Source organism: Mustelus asterias, chromosome 27 (genome assembly GCF_964213995.1).
Source record: "Mustelus asterias chromosome 27, sMusAst1.hap1.1, whole genome shotgun sequence".
Taxonomy (NCBI): Eukaryota; Metazoa; Chordata; class Chondrichthyes; order Carcharhiniformes; family Triakidae; genus Mustelus; species Mustelus asterias.
In genome coordinates, this window is record NC_135827.1 from 41591261 (window position 1) to 41612084 (window position 20824).

Sequence of the window (20824 nt, forward strand, 5' to 3'; positions counted from 1 at the left end):
CAAGCACATCATCTTAGGTTGACAGTTTAGTTGACTTTTGTCGGGGCCACATTTCCATTTTTTGCTCAACACTGGCATTTATCCGGCAATGTGGAAAATTGCCCAGGCATGTCCTGTACACAAGAAACAGGACACATCCAAACCGGCCAATCATTACCCCAACAGTCTATTCTCGATCATCAGCAAAGTGATGAAAGGGTCATCAATCGTGCAATTAAGTGGCCCTTAATCAGCAATAACCTGCTCATGGACACAGTTTGGGTTCCGCTCCTGGCCTTATTATAGCCTTGGTCAAACATGGACAAAAGAGCTGAATGCCGGAGGTGAGAGTGACTACCCTTGGCATCAAGGAACCCTAGCAAAATCTGGAGTCAATAGGAATTGGGGAGAACCTTCTGCTGGTTGAAGTCATACCTGGCACAAAGGATGATGATTGTGGTGACTGGAGATCAATCATCTTTGCTCCAGGACATCACTATCATGACAGGAATTATTCAGGCGAGTGCACTAGGCCCAACCACCTTTAGCTACTTCATTAATGACCTTCCTTCCGTCATAAGATCAAAAGTGGGAATGTTCGCTCTTGATTGCACATGTTCAGCACCATTCCTGACAGATCAGAAACTGAAGCATTCCAGGTCAATATGGAGCAACACCTGGATAGCATTCAGGCTTAGACTGACAAGTGGCAAGTAACATTCACGCCACACATGTGCCAGATAATGACCATCTCCAACAAGAGAGAATCTAACCATCACCTCTGGACATTCAATGGTATTAGCATCACCAAATCCCCCACTACTAAGATCCTGGGCGTTACCATTGACCATAAATTGAGCTTACTAATGGCTAGTTCAGGGCCAATTGAGGGCCTCATCCTACTGCTGGTCGTGTTCTACTAATTAGGCACCCTGTGCCCCATGGAGAATCCTGCCAGTGGCAAAGACTGCCCCTGCTGAAAGACCCAAACCCACCCTCCAACAACCTTTCTCTCCACATTGACACCCTCCCCCTCACTATCCAGGGCTTGCTGGATTGACTCCAGCATGTGAATTCACTCTTGGACTCCATTGATGTTTGTAGCCAAGTCTGCTGGGACTGATTGCCCAGCTGTTATTGGAGGTGGGATCGCACCTTAAAGCTTCATGAACCCTGATGGCAGACAGCAGGCTGCAAGATTGCCATTTAGTTCCATTACTTTTCCTGGAAATGGTCATGCTGTGTTTCCCACTAGCCTCCCAGCTGTTAATTGGAGCCCGTTGAGTAAAATGTCTGGTTGTAGGGGACTGGAGGAAAAAGGAAGCATTACTGGGGAAAAGAAGATTGTAAATTGTTGCGGGGGTAATTGTATCCTATACACACTGGTTACTTTTGTTCCCTACTATGTAAGGACTTAATTATGATTGCTTTAACATTGTCTTTTAGCTACAGTTTCCTGATTTACAATTCCCCAGGAACATGATAAACAGATGAAATCAGTGGCATGTGTTTTACATATTGTATATCTTTACATGAAGATGTAACATACATAGGCTATCTGTGTACTGAATTTCCTCTCCAGCTTTCACAATGCACATGTTCTCAATCTTAAAACAGCTGTAAAAATCAATTTTCGTTACCTTTCAACTGCAGCTGAAGAACTCTCGGGATTTGATGGTGCATCTGCTGTGTGAAACCGGAACAGTGCAGCAGAGTGTCCCACATGTCCTGAGTAAAGCATTTTTACTGTTGTACTTTAAAATGGAATGGGATTTGTTTCATTTGGATATTTTTTCAATCTATCTCAAACTAACATTGTAGTGTATTGATGGGGAGGGGAAAAGGTGGGAACTGAGAGTTGTGTGATAGTTTGGATTAAGAGGAAGATTACATTACACTGCCTTTCACTGTTCCTGGATTGCATAATGAAATGTTGAAATTTTTTGATTGCCATCAATTTGTTAATTTTGAATTATCAAGATTGTCTAGAATTAGAGTTAAGCTCCAATCTATGAAGTAGTGTATTTACTTATGAATGAAATTAAGGTGTCACCCCTTGCTACTGCTGTGAGAGGTTTGTATTGCTCTCTACTAGACTGAAAGATTAACAGATTTTATACTTGGATGCAGACATTGCATTTGTCGTTGACTTTGCTTGAATAAGGTCAGAACTGTGTCCCTAATTCCCTTTTTTTTTTAAAAAAGGGAAATCCTGCAGTCCTTGAACAAAATGGCCTAACCCCTTTCATGTCAGAAATCCATTTATCTAAATGTAATTCTGATTTGCAATACTATTTTCATTGTATGCTGGAATATTTTAAACGTCACTATCTAAAACTAACACTGGCCCATGGTTCTGAATATTATTTGGAAGAATACATAATTTCGATTGCTGCTGCCATTTAAAAAAAATAAAATAGAAACATTCTTGGGAATACATCTGAAGAGTTTTTCTCGTAAAGTCATTTGGTATTGGTGAAAGTATTACAGGCCCTGATTCAAAAACAAGATGCTGTGGATGTTGAAAATCTGAAACACAAACAGAGCAGGTCAGGCAGTATCTGTAGAGATAAACAGTTGATGCTTCCATATTAACTCTGCCTTTCTCACGATAGATGCTGCCTGACCTGATGCGTACTTTCTGTATCATCTGCTTTTGTTAGCACAGGCTCTACACTAGTTTTGGTACTTCCCAAGTGGCTGCTCATTATGTATGAATTTAAACAAGTGACAATAGAGTTCCTCTTAATCCAGTTCTCTCTCACGCATTCCAGCAAACAACTCTGAGTAAGAATTGGGTGTGGAAAGCTAGTAGATATCTGCTTTCCTAAAATAGTAAGAAGTCTGACAACACCAGGTTAAAGTCCAACAGGTTTATTTGGCAGCAAAAGCCACTAGCTTTTGGAACAGGCTGTCCCTTCATCAGGTGGGTGGGAGTTCTGATTACAAACAGGGCACAAAGACACAAACTCAATTTACATGAATAATGATTGGAATGTCAGTCTTTACAGCTAATCAAGTCTTAAAGGTACAGACAATGTGAGTGGAGGGAGCATTAAGCACAGGTTAAAGAGATGTGTATTGTCTCCAGACAGGACAGCTAGTGAGATTTTGCACATCCAGGCAGGTTGTGGGGGTTACAGATAGTGTGACATGAACCCAATATCCCGGTTGAGGCCATCCTCATGTGTGCGGAACCTGGCTATCAGTCTCTGCTCAGCGACTCTGCGCTGTAGTGAAGGCTGCCTTGGAGAATGCTTACCTGGAGATCTGATCTCCGGGTAAGCGTTCTCCAAGGCGGCCTTCACGACTGGTTGCTTTTCAGAGGCAGCGGGAAATGTAGACAGAGTCAATGGATGGGAGGCTGGTTTGCGAGATGGACTGGGCTATGTTCACAACCCATTGTGACTTCTTGCAATCTTGGACAGAGCAGGAGCCATACCAAGCTGTGATACATCCAGAAAGGATGCTTTCTGTGTTGCATCTGTAAAAATTGGTGAGAGTCGTAGTGGATATGCCAACTTTGCTTAGCCTCCTGAAAAAGAAGAAGAGGTGGTGGGCTTTCTTAACTATAGCATCAGCGTGGAGGGACCAGGACAGGTTGTTGGTGGTCTGGACACCTCGAAACTTGAAGCTCTCGATCATTTCCACTTCTTCACCATTGGTGTAGATAGGGGCATGTCCTCTTCCTAAAGTCAATGACTATTTCCTTCGTTTTACGGACACTGAGTGAGAGATTATTGGTGTCACACCAATTCAGCAGATTCTCTATCTCTTTCCTGTACTCCGTCTCATCATTGTTTGAGATCTGACCCACTATGGTGGTGTCATCAGCAAACTTGAAAATCGAGTTGGAGGGGAATTTGGCCACACAGTCATAGGTGTATAAGGAGTATAGTAGGGGGCTGAAGATACAGCCTTGTGGGGCACTGGTGTTAAGGATAATTGTGGTGGAGATATCATTGCCTATCCTTACTAATTGCGGTCTGTGGGTTAGGAAGTCTAGCATCCAGCCGCAGAGGGAGGAGCCATGCCCTAGGCCACAGAGTTTGGAGATGGGTTTTGTGGGGATAATGATGTTGAAGGCCGAGCTGTTAGTCAATAAATAAGAGTCTATTAAGTGTCCATGTTATTCAGATTTCCAGGATTGAGTGTAGGGCCAGGGAGATGGCATCTGCTGTGAACCTGCTGCAACGATAGGTAAACTGTAGTGGGTCCAGGCAATCTGGGAGACGGGAGTTGCCATGACTAACCTTTCGAAGCACTTCATAATGATGGATGTCATTACCGGGATAATGGGGAGGTAGTCATTAAGGCACATTGCCTGGCTTTTCTTTGGTACAGGGTGTTATGGTTCAGGTTAGAAACTCCAGTGTCTTTTGAAGCCTGCCTGAATCATAAGTTTTGCATCTTGAATTTGGCTCGGCTAAGCATGAGATGTTTCACTTCAGGTGTGATTTAAAAGACCCACTCGGGAGCTTTTATCAAACAAAGTTTATTTAAGAATATTGTTAACACGTATAGTAACATTAGCAAGAACTTTTATGAATTACAAACAACTAACAAACGATCATAATAATGTATAATCCTTAACAAAGATATCTACATGTTCCAATCAAACCAATCCCATAGACATAAGGACCCTTTTCACAGGTTTAACACAGCACAGACCAATGCTCACGTGATACTGAAAATTGAGTCCTTTGGTTGAAGTCTGCAGTTCTATGGATTCACTCCGAACAGTTTGAACACAAGACAGCTTCCCAAAATACCAGAGAGACTCTGGTCCAGCCCCAAACAACAGTAGATTTTCACCCTTCAGGAAAACAAGATCTTGTTTTCAGCTAACCAACAGAATTTTCAAAACAACAGGGAGAGAGGGAATACACTTATTTTTAGCTTGCTGTCTGTTTTAAAACTAAAACTGCAGCTCAGAACTGAAAGTGAAAGAAATACTGTCCAAAAACACATGACTGTCCTAACAATGCATGATCGTAAAACGAATCCGAGTAAACACAAACAACCCCATTTAAACCACTCGAGTAGCAATAAAAGGACTTGTTATAGTCAGCCCAGCAATAATGACATCACTGAAACTGTGAGCTAAGAAATCACTGAAGCTGTGAGAGCCACAGTAATATTTTTTAAAAAATCTCTTAAAGGTACACTAACGTCACAAGGGAATATGGTCATCTTCTTGAAGCAGGTAGGGACCTCAGATTAGTGTAAAGAGAGGTTAAAAATATACCCATGCCAGCTGGCCCACGCAGGACCCGAGTACTCATCTGAGCTAGTCGCTTTCTGTGGGTTAGCTTTCAAGAAGGCAGATCTGACATCAGCGATAGTGACCTCTGATATGGGTTCGTCAGAGGCTTCCGGGGCAGAAAACATCTTCTCACTGACCTCTTGCCCAAAACGGGCATAGAATGCATTGAGCTCATGGAGAGGGTTAATGCCGTAAATTCAGCAAGAAGAATTACAGAGGGACTTGCCTGACTGTTGTGTTTTTTTAAAAACTCACTGTAAACTGTTTACTGTTCTATTGTTTAATGTAATTCCTGAATTTGCTTTCATCAATAATTTCATATATAAATCTGAATTAGTAACAACCAATTATGAGATGTTTCTTGCATAATTGATACATCTACGGTAATAGGAAAATACTGGAATTCAGCAAACTGTTGGCAAGTTTGTTTTTGCATAAACCTGCTACATTCCATACTCAATACACCAGAGGCTGTTTATAGAAGATGCTGCCTTTCAGTGAAAGCTACTTATTGTAATGTGGATGAATATTGGGAAAAGCTCAAATTCTACCAGAATCTTGGCACATTTGGAATATTTTTTAGACTCCTGACACACATGTAAGAATAAGGATATTTGGGGAGTCTTCCCTTGTGCAGATTTTTTTCAAGTAAATTTTCAAAAAATCCAGTAATAGTGAATGGTAACAGTAAAATGCAATTCTGGTGATCATAAATTCCTATGACTTGTGTTTAATATGTTTGTTGTATATAATATTGCTCCAGGTTTCAAGATAGTAACCTGTTCTTTGAATTGTTTGGATCTCATTGTCTACATAAAACTGCCTGTGCTCTGTTCTTTTACTTTGATATTGGCACTCCACAATTATAGACCACTTTTATAAGTATCTAGTGCTCTCCATTTACCGAGCCCTGCTTGTAGTCCAATAGATAAGTCACAAAAATGCTGATTCTGTGCGTTTAAAACAGTGCATGTATTGATTCTGCAACTTTTTAAAGTACACCACACAACCAGGGTGAATTATCACCGGAAACAGGAAGAGAAAAGCTTGATTTGAACGCACTCTGACTGATGAAGGTCAAAGGTTATGAGTAGAGAAAACTGATGTGACTGGAATTGTTATATGGCCAGTTGAGTGATTCCACATGCTACAGTGCCATTTGTTTGTATAGTTTGCTGAATCATCAAATCAGATAATGAATGTCCTCAAATTGCTGTTCAAAGCACTAATTTTAAGAGTTTGGATTTAACCCTATAGTTTTGGTTGCCTGTGGGTTAGTGGATAACTTCCCTTTAGCAGCCTACAGATATGTCTTCAGTGAAAATTAACACAGACCAATATAGCATTATTTACCTAAAGACATTTTTATCTTGAGAATGCCATCATTTCAGATGTGTGCTTTCTCCTGCTATCTGTGGTACTGAAATATAAATGACTTGACTTCTACGGTCATGATGAATATAAGAACAGCATTATTGGATACAGAGGAGTAATTGGGAGTGGCATTTATCTGTAGTGTTGCAGACGAAGGCGATTAATGGTGTTTTTTCACTTTACGGTATAGAAGATTTGAAATACAATTGCTTGTAGTGCTGCAGACAGTGCTAACTCTGTGTCATGATTAATGCAGGAATACCACTTTCCAATGTTCCACCTGGAAATACTATGGTTATTAAATGAAAAGGAAAATTTTAAGGACATTCCCTCTTGTATTGTTATCCTACACCTAGCAGCAGTCCAAAAATGGCCATGACTGAAGCCTGTATCACTCATACATTGGTGTACACTAACACAGGGATCTAAAGAAGAAAATAAATTGAGATGTAGATTCTGAAGAACTTGATAATTTATAATAGTTTTTCTCTGTCCAGATTGTTCTGATTGGTTAGTTTAAGGAGTGTATTAAACGCTGTTGTTCTGCACCTGTTGGTTAATTAGATATTTTAAAAGTTTATTGTAGAATCTGGATACTGGGTGTTTGAATGAAATAATTTTTGAACTAACTGATGTGCCTGGCATGCACATATGGTGTATGGATTGCTGTACTGCAGCTTCCAACAGTTGGTATGTCAGGTGGGTGGGGTATGCACGTGCATGTGAGAGAAGTGGTCCGAATTATTCCTGACCGGTATGTAGTGTGATGATGCTGTGCTATTTTGATATATTTTATGTTTAAGTTGGGGTTGCTTTAAGAGTTGGTTTGTTTGGGAAATATGCAGCAGATGGTAAGAATGCAGGCTAGTAATTTTATTTTTCAGTTTCATTTTGAAATACAAGCAGTTGCTGCCTGGACCTGCTAGAAGAAAGCAGTCTTGCTCGTTCGCTCGCTCTCTCCAAAGGCTTACTGAAAGTTCCAAGCCATATTGACACAGACTAAAGTTCGTGCTGCCAAATAAACCTGTTGGACTTTAACCTGGTGTTGTGAGACTTCTTACTGTGCTTACCCCAGTCCAATGCCGGCATCTCCACATCAAACCTGAGTCAAAACAAGTATGCTTGTGTTTTGCTAACTAATTTTAAAGAGGGGTTTAAGTCTGTAAGAAATATTGCTTGAATTGGAACTTAGTGATAGGTTAGCAGTTAGGACTTGTGTCTCGTCATGTTTAAGTATTGTTAAAAGTTAAGCTAATTAATTTGTTATAATTAAACTGTGGTGTTGAATAGTTTGTTTTGATAAAGGTTTGTCAGTAAAATTGCACCTGAAATGAAACATCTTATCCTCACACTGATGCCAAAAATAGATAATTGTTGGGGTCTGGTTTAATATATCTTTGATGTGGAGATGCCGGCGTTGGACTGGGGTAAACACAGTAAGAGTTTTAACAACACCAGGTTAAAGTCCAACAGGTTTATTTGGTAGCAAATGCCATTAGCAACCATGCCATGAGCTATGCATTTGCTACCAAATAAACCTGTTGGACTTTAACCTGGTGTTGTTAAAACTCTTACTACTAATGTATCTTTAACAGTTGGCTGATAACTTCTTTCTAAAGTTGAATGGAAATCGTTGAGAAGCTCCTGAATTTGTCCTTTCCTCTCTCTCCTACTGCTGTTAACATACAGTAGCTGGACGAAGAATACGTGCAAACATTGTGTAGAATAACCGTAGCAACAACTGTTGGTTTGGTCAGGGGCTGCCCTGCACTGGCATAATCAGCAGTCAGGATTGTAGGGGACTCAGGAGAGTATCACCCCTTCCTCGGTTGAGATATTGGAGTTGCTACACTGTATTTGGCATACTGGATTTGAAAAGATGAATTGCATGATTATTAGTTTAATACAAATTGGCTCCCTGTGGTCTGCAACGTTACACCATCACAAATCCATCATAAAGCTAGCACAACACAATTTCTAGAAAGAGAGCACAAAAATCCAGACCTGCCACTGGTAGAAGAGATCACTTACCCATCCAGCAAATGCCATCTCTCAAGGCAGCCAATATGGACCAACCTATCCAAGCCAGGCATTTCTGCTATGGACCCGTGGAAAGACTTCCGGCAAACACCAACAACAAGGCCCAGAATCAGCCCCTGGTTGTTGATTCCACATTGGAAATCCCAGGCTTCAACCTCCTGCACAATAAATGAGTCAAACTGAACAGGTTTCGCACTGGAGTCAGACCCTGATGCAACAACCTCTTCGTTTGGGGATAGTGTGACTCACCCCTGTGCAACTGTGGCGAAGTGCAAACCATGGTGCATATAATCAACAAATGCCCTGACCTGTGTGTCAGTGGTGGTCTCACTACCCTACACCAGCCTGATAAAGTGGTTGCCAGCTGGCTGAAAAAATTCAAATTTGACATTAAGCTGTTCATCAGTGTGTACAGCAGTAGTATTAGTTTAATCTTTGACTATTGTGCACTGCCTTATCTAAAATATAATTACAGTCCTCCCATTAAAATAGATATTAAATTTGTAACATCACTTAGAGGTTGTATGGTACTCCTGAAGCAAGTGTTCTACTTGGAGTTTCGACATGGCAAGCGAGCCCCAGGAGGATAGAGGAAACGCTTCAAGGCTCCCCTGAAAAAGTGCAACATCCCCACAGACACCTGGGTATCTCTGGCCTAAGGCTGCCCGAAGTGGAGAAAAGAATATCCGGGAAGGAGCTGAACACAAGCTGAAGCTAAGTGTCGACAATGAAATGAGCGTGTTGCAACCCAGGCACCCTACCCACCCGCTCCTCCATTCACCATCTGCCCCACCTGTGACAGAGATTGTAGGTCGTGCATTGGACTCCTCATTCACCTGATAACTCATATTTAGTGTGGAAACAAGTCATCCATGATCTCGAGGGACTGCCTCGGAAGAAGTATGGTACTATAAAAATTTAGAAAACCGCGAAATGCCATTAAATTATTCCGTCACACACATTTTCTGTACTGTGGAATCTATTCCACATCGATAATCAAGCAAAATTAGGAAACCTATCTGTTCAAGAATTTAGGCATTTAATCCTTTGCTTACTTTCTAACAAAGGCGAGTCTGACTCACCACAACTTTGAATTCTGTTTATTACCAGATATTTCTCCAGCTCATTTTTGTTTAGATAGTGGTTAATGATGTAAGTTGTGTATGACCCCAATAATGTTGGTGAAGCTGAGTTAATAACTGTATTGATACAGCCAAAGGAATCCTTGCAATACTTGTGAAGAGCTGAATAGTTGTTATTTTGGATGGATTAAATCTCATGTCATCTGGAAGTGGGATATTTCACAACTCTTCTATACACCAGTTAGTTTTATTTTAACGAGTTGACAGAAATTCTGTTTTCATATTTTACATGTTTGTATTTAAAAGTTAGCACATTGTTCTATTAAGGAAGCATATTGCAAAGTGACCTCTCACCATATTATTACAATAGAGGAATTTGAAGAAATACGGAATATTGCATTTGATGCTTTTCTGATACCAGTGATCCAGGCAGCATATTTAGTTTTTAAAGTATCTCTGATGGAACCATGCTCATAAGTCAAAGGTGCAGACGTTGTGAAGCTTCCTTTAATTGCATTTTAATCCAATGATTGTCCAAATGCATAAACCAACAAGAAATTATATCTTAACTCAGTGGGTGCTGCTGAGGAACAGTTTGTATATTCTATTTAAGTTAAGTAATGGTACTGAATATTTCTCGCAGTAGCAATGCCAACTAATATTACATGATTTATGATCATTTATTGCTTAGATAGAAGGCTTTACATTTAAAGATTAAGATCAGTTTATTTGAATAGGCCATAAGACATGGGAGCAGAATTAGGCCACTCGTCCCATCGAGTCTGCTCCACCATTCAATCATGGCTGATATTTTTCTTATCCCCATTCTCCTGCCTTTTCCCCTTGGACTTGATCCCCTTATTACTCAAGAACATATCTATCTCTGTCTTAAAGACACTCAATGACCTGGCCTCCACAGCCTTCTGCAGCAAAGAGTTCCACATATTCACCACTCTCTGGCTGAAGAAATTCCTTTTCATCTCTGTTTTAAAGGATCGTTCCTTTTAGCTTGGTTGTGCCCTCTGGTTCTAGTTTTTCCTACGAGTGGAAACATCCTCTCCACGTCCACTCTATCCAGGCCTCGCAGTATTCTGTAAGTTTCAATAAGATTCCCCCCTCATCCTTCTAAACTCCAACGAGTACAGACCCAGAGTCCTCAACCGTTCCTCATACGACAAGCTCTTCATTCCAGGGATCATTCTTGTGAACCTCCGCTGGACCCTTTCCAAGGCCAGCACATCCTTCCTTAGATATGGGGCCCAAAACTGCTCATAATACTCCAAATGGGGTCTGAGCAGAGCCATATACAGCCTCAGAAATACATCCCTGCTCTTGTATTCTAGCCCTCTCGACATGAATGCTAACATTGCATTTGCCTTCCAAACTGCTGACTGAACCTGCATGTTAACCTTAAGAGAATCTTGAACAAAGAAACACAAAGGGACTTAGGATTTCCTAAGCATTTTCCCATTTAGAAAATAGTCTGTGCCTCCATTCCTCCTTCCACAGTGCATAACCTCACACTTTTCCACATTGCATTCCATCTATCACTTCTTTGCTCACTCTCCTGACCTGTCCAAGTCCTTCTGCAGCCCCCTCCACCCCCGCCCGCTTCCTCAATACTACCTGTCCCTCTACATATCTCTGTATCATTTGCAAACTTAGTAATACTGCCTTCAGTTACTTCCTCCAAACCGTTAATATATATTGTGAAAAGTTATGGTCCCAGCACTGACCCCTGAGGCACACCACTTGTTACCGGCTGCCATCCTGAAAATGACCCCTTTATCCCCACTCTGTGCCTTCTACCAGTCAGCCAATCTTCTGTCCATGCCAGGATCTTACCCTTAACACCATGGAATAGGAATTGCTAGATGAAGGGGAACCAAGGTTCATCTAATTTTCCTTCTATTTCCATGGTGTCATAGTTTGAGGATAAGGGGTAAACCTTTTGGAACTGAGGTGAGGAGAAATTTCTTCACCCAGAGGATGGTGAATATATGGAATTCATATGTAGTTGAGGCTAAAACGTTGTCTGATTTCAAGAAGAAATTAGATATATCTCTTGGGACTAAAGGGATCAACGGATATGGGAGGAAAGGGGATCAGGATATTGAATTCGATGATCAAGATGAATGGCAGAGCAGGCACGAAGGGCCAAATGGCCAACTCCTTCTAGTTTCTAATGTTAACCAACTTAGTCTCTCCTCATATGACAGACTTGCCATCCCAGGAATCAGCCTTGTTACAAGTCAGTTCGGATACCTCCAGGTTTTCTATGAAGCTCGCTTGACCTGCAACGTTTTATATTGAATTTGGCCAAGATGAGCATGAGAGATTTTACTCCAGGTGTGATTCAACAGACCCATGAGGAGCTTTTATCAAAAACAAAGTTTAATTAAGAAGATTGTTGACATGTATAGCAAGACAATTAGCAAGAATTTTTAACAATTACAAACAGGAAACACAGTAACCATGATAATGTATAACTCTTAAGGAATATCTCTAAGTGTTCCAACCAAAACCAACATCCAATACACAAACCCCTCCAAATAAGCACAATACAGCTCAGGTTAATGCTCACTTGTTACAGGAATCCAGTCTCCTGGGTTGAATGCTGAAAATCCCTTGTGAAGAAATTCAGAAGAGGTTGTAATTACATCTGGTTACCAAAATATAGCTTATTTAAGACAGAACCAAACAAAGAAAAGAACAGGGAGCGAAAGAGACTGCTACTTAGCTTGCTGTTAAAACTGCTTCCAATACACACACTCCAAAACGAAACTGAAAGCCCAAAGGGAAAAACCCCTATCACCTGACTGCCACAAACAAAACTAAAAGCCCCATCATCTGACTGCCACAAACAAAACTAAAAGCCCTATCACCTGACTGCCACAGCTTAGCTCCACCCCCCATGACATCACTGAAGCTCTAAACTGCTTAATTTTTCAAAAAACCTTTCTTAAAGGTACACTCACATGACAGCCTGGTAAACCTTCGCTGTACTCCGTCTATAGCAAGGACATCCTCCCTCAGATAAGGATAATTGTTGCAGTATTCTTTTTGTACTGTGGTGACCAGAAATGTACACCGTAGCACCAATGATTTATAAAGTGGCAAGCTTATCTCGTTATTTTGCCCCAATAGTGGCATTTTTAGACACCTCAACATTGATTTGCATTACTCACAGCCACTAAGCATTGTTTAATTAATTATCAAGGATCCCCAAACGTTTTTCGTAAGCTATGCGTATTGTTTTCTATTTATTTGAGCGATGGGCTTTCCTGATTTTTTTTTTGTGAAGCTTAGTTATGCAGGTGACACGAAGCTATTCTGCCTGTGGCTTCTAACTCCAGATAATTTATGAAGGTACTAAACCAACAAGCTCTCAAAACAGACCCCATTGGGACCCTACTGGTAACAGGCTGATGATTATCCAAAGCCCACCATCCTCTGGGTCCTATAAGTCAACAAATTGCTTGCCCGTATTAAAATATTGTAACTGATTCATATTTTCAGCACAAAACCTTTCTGAGGAATTGTACCAAAGGCCTTACTCAAATTCGAGAACATCACATCTACTGCCTTACCCATAGTAAACATCTTAATCATACCCTTAAAGGCAACCAAAAATTTACATTGGCAAGGCCTCCACTCATTAACCCCTATTGATTATCTTTTAAGATTTTATTTCTCTCCATGTAATCCATGTAAATTTTGTCTTTAGTATGAGTTTCTATAACTTTATCCACAATAGGTTGAAACTTATCATAGAAACCCTACAGTACAGAAAGAGGCCATTCGGCCCATCGAGTCTGCACCGACCATAATCCCACCCAGGCCCTACCCCCATATCCCTACATATTTACCCACTAATCTCTCTAACCTACACATCTCAGGACACTAAGGGCAATTTTTAGCATGGCCAATCAACCTAACCCGCATATCTTTGGACTGTGGGAGGAAACCGGAGCATCCGGAGGAAACCCACACAGACAGTGACCTAAGCCGGGAATCGAACCCAGGTCCCTGGAGCTTTGAAGCAGCAGTGCTAACCACTGTGCTACCGTGCCGCCCGGTCTTACTGGTCTTTACTTTCCTGGGGCCACTTTCGCTCCCTTTTTAAAAAAAAAGTTGTATCTTATCGAAACTACATCTCAATAGGGGTGAGTAGAACTTTTGTTGAGATAACAAGAATATAAGCAAGAATATTAAGTGGTGGGGACGTGCACAATCAGTATTGACCAGTACTGCAACAAATCACAGGAGGATATTCGTAAACTTGCAGAAGGATCAAATAATTGTCAAATTAAGTATAACAAATAAACATAAACATGATGTAGTATATTTGGTAGGAAGATTAGGAAGGTCACTCATTACTCATTAGAAATGCAAGTGTAGGGGTTCAAGGAACAAAGGGATTGTGGAGTACAAATGCACCAATTACATCACAGGTCAGCAAGGCCATAAAATAAAGCTAATCAAGCACTTAGCTTTATTTCTAAAGGAATAGAATTCAAAAGTAGGTATTACCACCAGGGGTAGGCGGGGTCAAATGACTCCCCTCTTTTCTCACCTCTTGTTTGATTATAGCAGGATTTTTTTTGACTTGAAAGGATATACTTGCCAATTCTGTGTTTAGCTGCTTAGGTGCTCAAGAGGTTTTCTTGAGTTTAATAAAGGAGTTAATTTTATTGCACTTGCACCATCAGGCATTGCTGGTGTCTTCGCTTTGCTGCTGTCTTTATGAATACCCATCAGTCTACACACCTTTTTCCTGATCCTGTTCAAAGTTGCAGTTTATTTGGTTGTTCCTCTGGACACAGTGGTGTTGAACAGAATTTCTGTTCGAAAAGATTTCTGTTCGCAATAGGTATGCCTCTGAATGGTCTCTATCAGCAAATCGGGCTCAAAGCTTACTAGAAAGGGTGAAGAGAGCAAGGCCCAACAGCTTCAGCTGGTTGCCCTCAGTTCATCAGAATCAACTCTCTGCAAAAAAATGTAATTTTGAACATATTAAAAAAGATTGACAGGCTGGGGTTCTCTCCTTTCGAAAATAGACGGCTGAGGGGTGACCGAACAGAGGTATTTAAAATTATGAAAGGTTCTGATAGCGTGGATACACAGAGAATGTTTCCATTTTTGGGGAAGGACATAACTAGAGGCCATCAATACAAGATGGTTCAACAGGGAATTCAGAAAAAAACTTTTTTTTAAACTGTAAAATGATGAGAAAATGGAACTCGCTACCAACAGAGAGTGGTTGAAGCAAGTACATTTAAGGGGAAGCTAGACAACCTTAGCCTGTTTATTAAATTTTTGAAATCTGGTGGGTAAAAGCACTATCTGACTAAGCTGTATATATCAGAAGGCCCAGTGTTTGATACCAAGTCCATGCTGAGTTAATTGACCTTATCCTGGATGGCATTGGGGACATGGCAACTGACCTCAGCATCTATGGGTTAGGGAATGCAACATTACTGCCTCATTACCAAGAGATTCCTGCTGGAAAGTGTTTTGAATTAAAAAAAAGCTCATTATGGTCTCTTCCCCACTTCTCTCACCTTGATCAAATAGCTGGCTTACTTTTGTTGACAGGGCTGTACCATGAATAGTGACAGCTTGGGCAATATTTCAGAATTTTGCCAGCACTTTTGTGAATTTTATATCTTCAGAAGAGGAAGGAAGGAGAGAAATAATTGGTAAAATAGCTTTTTGATGATTACGTTCACTGTACTCTATTCTCTCCCCCCCGCCCACCCTGATTGTGAGCTGAAGTGCTAACATATAATAATGACATATTTAAAGTTTCCTAAACTCTGTTAATGCTAGCTCTATGTGCGGTTGGTATTGACTGAATTGTCTGTCACTGTCTTTAACACTAGTTGATCTTCATGGCTATCAAAGATTAGGTTAGTTTTGCATTGTTTCTTTTGTCCACAAAAATCAAAATGACTGCAGTGCAAGCTCTACTTTAAAAAGAAAAAGTGAATGGCACTCTGTACAGAGGCTTGTCACTTAGCCAATAATCTCAAACCTCCCGAGTGTTCTATTTGTGTTGTGATAATATGCAGAAAGCGATGGAAGTCATTCCGAGTGAAATGTGACTGGACTGTGGATTGTGTGGCTTCAGTCCATTGATTGAATGTGCACTGCGAGTTCTTTCAGGGCTCAATTATAACAAAACTGTGTCTGTGTCCAGCTGAAATCTATCTGCATAATATGAGATGAGAATACATTGTATTTAGTCCATAAGTTTGAAATGTTTATTTCCCAGTTTAACAATGCAACTTCCTGAAGTGTCATAAGTCTCAGTGGTTCAAAGAGCATTTTGCTACTTTCCTAATATTGAAATTCTTTGATGGATAAATAATTAGTATCTGATGTGCAGTCAAATTAATCGGACTGTGGCCGTAGGAAAGCAATCTACATCACAAGATTTAATGCTATTAATTGTGAAGAGATATATGCTTGAGATGTTGTACAAATAATTGATTAAGGTATATTCTAATAAAGAGTGGAGCCAAAGATGGAAAAGTTTTCAAAAAAGGAAGCAGAAGGCTAATATGTACTTTGCCGAAAACAAAAGCACAACATTATAGTGTGGAAATCTGAAGTAAACACAGAAAATTCTGGAAGCACTCAGTAAATTAGGCTGCATGTATAGAAAGATGTGGAGTTGCCGGCATTGGACTAGGGTAGGCACAGTAAGTAGTCAGGTTTATTTGGTAGCATGGAAGAGAAACAGAAGTAACGTTTGAGCATTTGAAACATTGGAGGTGGTGAGGGTAATTTTAACCCCAGAGGATACAGAATTAGATTGCGTGCCTCAGATTTTAGCAGTTTTTGAAATTAATGGTTTTAGACCAGGATTCCAAGGTTCAGGATGCCAACGACTAAAGGGAAATGAGAACTGCTAGCAGTAGTGGGTAAGTGCCTTTCCAGCGCTGCTTGTGGGCATAAGGAGCAGGAGTGTGTGTGTGTGTGTCCCCCCCCGACCGAACAAACACTGCGTGTTGCTCCACCCATTCCTGCGATTGAACAGCACCTTCACCACATGACCTCATGAATTACTTCCATGGTTTTCCCCATCCTCCCCTCCCTGCTGATCTCTCCCCTGTTCTCTAATTCGTGATAGCGGCCATGTACTGCAGGCTTTCCTGCCTGGCAGCCAGCCAACCTGAATCTGGCCTGCTGCCCGGCAGGAAATGGAGGGAAAAAATTCAAATTAGGTTCTGCAGTTCCTCCACCTTTCACCTCTTTCCTGCCTCCCCCATAAATATTGAAGCTGTTAACTCTGTTTCTCTCACCATAGATCATGCCAGACATGTTGTGTTTTCCCAGCATTTTCTGTTTTTATTTATTCTCTTTTGTATGTCATTTCTTGCACTTAGCCATGTATTAAAGCTGCCCTTTGACAACCCATAAGTGTTTACTTATTCAGTTTAATTTTGGGATTTTGCATGATACTAATTATTTAAAAACTTTCTTTACTTCTGCGAAGGATATTGTAAATAAGTTTGTGTTAAATCGATCAATGCTCCGACTATTTTTCAAAGATAATGCATCCTGAATTTAGCTAGGGTTTTCAGACTCGTATTGTTTTGTGCTAAATTGGTTAATCTCAGCTGGGGCAGTGATTGGGATACTGGAATTGGATTCAACACTGCAAGTTAGGAAAGAAAAAATTGGCCAGGACGCCTGATCTTGTTTGCAATGCTGTTAGTTCTCCTGAAAATGCATGTGTGCATGTTGGTTAAACACAAGTTTGAGCTTTGTTGTGGTTGTTGTGTGCTTAGCCCTGCCAACAAAAAAATAATAAGTCTTGTGGACAAACTAACTGTACCTGGCAAGGTGAGGCAATAACATTGGTGAAAAGAAAAATTGCAATTGATTACTGGGAGTTGTCATCCTTGTATTTTTTTAATAAAAGCTTTTATTTACATTAACCATAAATTTGTCCTTTTGGCAGCCCTATAGAGATTTTATGTATTAAAGATATGAAAGAGTGCAGAAAAGATTTACTCTGCTACCGGGCTTTCATGGTTTAAGTTATAAGGAGAGGCTGGATAGACTGGGGCTTTTTTCGCTGGAGCATAGGAGGCTTAGAGGTGATCTTAGAGGTCTATAAAATAATGAGGGGCATAGATAAGCTCGATAGTCAACATCTTTTCCCAAGGGTAGGGGAATCTAAAACTAGAGGGCATAGGTTTAAGGTGAGAGATACAAAAGTGTCCAGAGGGGCAATTTTTTCTCACACAGGGTGGTGAGTGTCTGGAACGAGCTGCCAGAGACAATAGTAGAGGCGGGTACAATTTTGTCTTTTAAAAAACATTTAGACAGTTAGATGGGTAAAATGGGTATAGAGGGATATGGGCCAAATGCGGGCAATTGGGATTGGCTTGGTGGTAAAAACTGGGCAGCATGAACAAGTTGGGCTGAAGGGCCTGTTTCCATGCTGTAAACCCCTATGACTCTATGATACTTTGGTTATGAATGTAACTATTTAGTTAAAATATTTCTTCTTTGCTCTGAACCTTTTCTCTCTCCTTGCAGACGGCATTTGACCAAACTGTCACTGATATTCAGTCACATGTTAGCAGAGCTGAAAGCTATATTCCAAAGTGGAGTGTTCCAGGGGGACACCTTCAGGATCACAAAAGCAGATGCAGCAGATTTCTGGAGGAAAGCATTTGGAGAAAAGTAAGTTTCTTCAGCATGGTAATAACATCCCGATTTTCCCACTTCAAGAAAATCAGCCTTCGCTTTTAATAGTTGTTTGGTAATACAGAACTTGAGTATTGCTGAAGAAAGAGAAATGTCGAAACTTTTCGTCTTGCGCTCATCAGGATACTTCGCAAGTATACCAGTATAAATGACAGCCATTTGCTGATTCATTCCCAGGGAAATCTTTTGTCCAATCGGGGTCAAGCTGCCTGGTTTAAATTTCAAAGAATGCTTGGCAGTTATCTGTCGGGTACCATCAACTAGTGAATTCTTCATGGTAACTCCTTGATCAATTGCCAACCATTCTGTATCCACTTCTTTTCAAGTAGAAATTGTTGTTTTCCCCTTATACTGGTACTTTTGTGAAGTGTCCGATGAGTGCAAGCCGAAGAGCTTTGACGTACCTTTTTCCCTTGCTTTTACTATAATCAACCTCCTGGTTTACGTGCATCAGTGTTTTAAATTCTTGATGGGTGTAGCATCATGTAGAATTCTGTACTCTAATCACAGCAGGCAGGTTATTGCTGAACTTTGCAATCATCAAGCTATTGTTTTCATGACCCCCGCCCAGACCCTTGACCACTTTGCTTCAACTGCATGGAACTCTGGGAACTCAGAATTTTAAAACGAAAACGTCTTTCCCTACCTCTTCCCCACCCACAGACCACCCCCTGCTCTTACGCCCTACAGCTCACTCTATCCAATCTCTCTAGCTTTGTACCCGTACCTTCTTGTCTTCTGTTAGCTCATGTTCTGAGAACAAATATTTTTTTCTAGCCTTTTGTTATTACTGCCACTCATAAATCACTTCTACAAACTCTTGCTCCAAATGCCTGTCCCATTTTCCTACTAGTTAACAATCCATACTTTGTCCAGCTCCTTGTTGCTCACCATTTCATGCAACCATCCTGAGTGCAACTACGTTGCCCTGTTCTGTTTTGTCCTATCCACCTTTTCAGGCTCTTGCTATTGACCCAAGTTCTCCCCTTTCTCTTCATCGTCAGTGCTACTCCCTGTCCCCCAAACACTGTGGTCCATTCTGTCCCTCCTTCCTGCAAAACCCTTTGCTCAACCCGTTATGAATACATAGTTTACTCTCAGAACTACCAGACTCCAGCAGTCACTACCATTGAGCCTCAAGCACCTGTTGGTTCTATCAAAATCACTCCTTTGTACAAATAAAACTGGGCCTCTGTCATAGCTCTACCAAATCCAGGATTATTCTTTAGAATGACTAAATTCAAGACAAACCCCAGGGATATTTTCTTTTCACCTCAGCCACATCTAGCTATTGTCCAAACCTTACCACCTATTTAGCATTGTGAGCATCTTCCTACCACCCTGTGGCAACAATAAACAGGTAAGCAATCTAGCCAATATAAGACCATGAAATTAACGTATTCATAGTGTTTTGATCAATAAATTAACATCAAATAACATCAATGTGTGTTGATCTTTAGCCTTTTATAAAAATATCTTTGGAGCGGAAGGAGGCCCATCGCGTCTGCTCCGTCTCATGCCTGATAGGTTTCTCAACCCCATTCTCCTGCCTTTTCCTCATAACCTCTGACCTCCTTACCAATCAAGAACCTATATATCTCTGCTTTAAATATACTCAATGACCTGGCCTCCACAGCCTTCTGTGACAATGAATTCCATAGATAGATACACCACCCTCTGGCTAAAGAAATTCCCCTTCATATTGATTCTAACTTTTAGGCAGGACTCTGACTTAGAGGCATTCAGTCATAATCCCACAGATAGTAGCTTCGCACGACTGGCTCCTCAGCCAAGCACTTACACCAAATGTCTGAACCTGCGGTTCCTCTCATACTGATCAGGATTATTATTGCAACAATGCTTATATCCATCAGATATATAAGATTCTTGACATTTTAAAAGTTTAGACCGGACCGCAGGGTCACAGGTCATCTTCTCTCTGCTGCCTGTTCAGGGATGTTTCACAAGACAAAAGCTCCCCTGACATCCTCAGTCCCCATCCAAGACTGGGGGCTGATGGGAGGCTTACAATCCAGTCCTCTCGGAATGAATGCTAACATTGCATTTCCCTTCCTAACTACCAATTCAATCTGCAAGTTAACCTTAAGAGAGTCCTAAGCTAGGACTCCCAAGTCCTTTTGCGCTTCTGACTTCTGAATTCTCCCCCCATTTAGAAAATAGTCTACACCTCTTCTTCCTACCAAAGTGCATAACCTCTCAATTTCCCACGTAGTATTGTGTATATGTGAAAAGAAAAAGACTGGTGAAGACAAATGTAGGTCCCTTACAGTTAGAATCAGATGAACTCATAATGGGCAACAAACCGATGGCAGACCAGCTGAACAAATACTTTGCA

The 20824-nt window shown here is 40.8% G+C and overlaps 1 protein-coding gene across 1 annotated transcript in view; it reads left to right on the forward strand.

Moving 5' to 3' along the window:
* The window catches only part of cbl (Cbl proto-oncogene, E3 ubiquitin protein ligase), a 210544-nt gene that overhangs the window by 83170 nt on the left and 106550 nt on the right, over nucleotides 1–20824 (forward strand). Inside the window, exon 3 of the mRNA XM_078199115.1 lies at nucleotides 18298–18444. Within this exon, the coding sequence (XP_078055241.1) occupies nucleotides 18298–18444 (147 nt within the window). The remainder of the gene's footprint in view (nucleotides 1–18297; nucleotides 18445–20824) is intronic.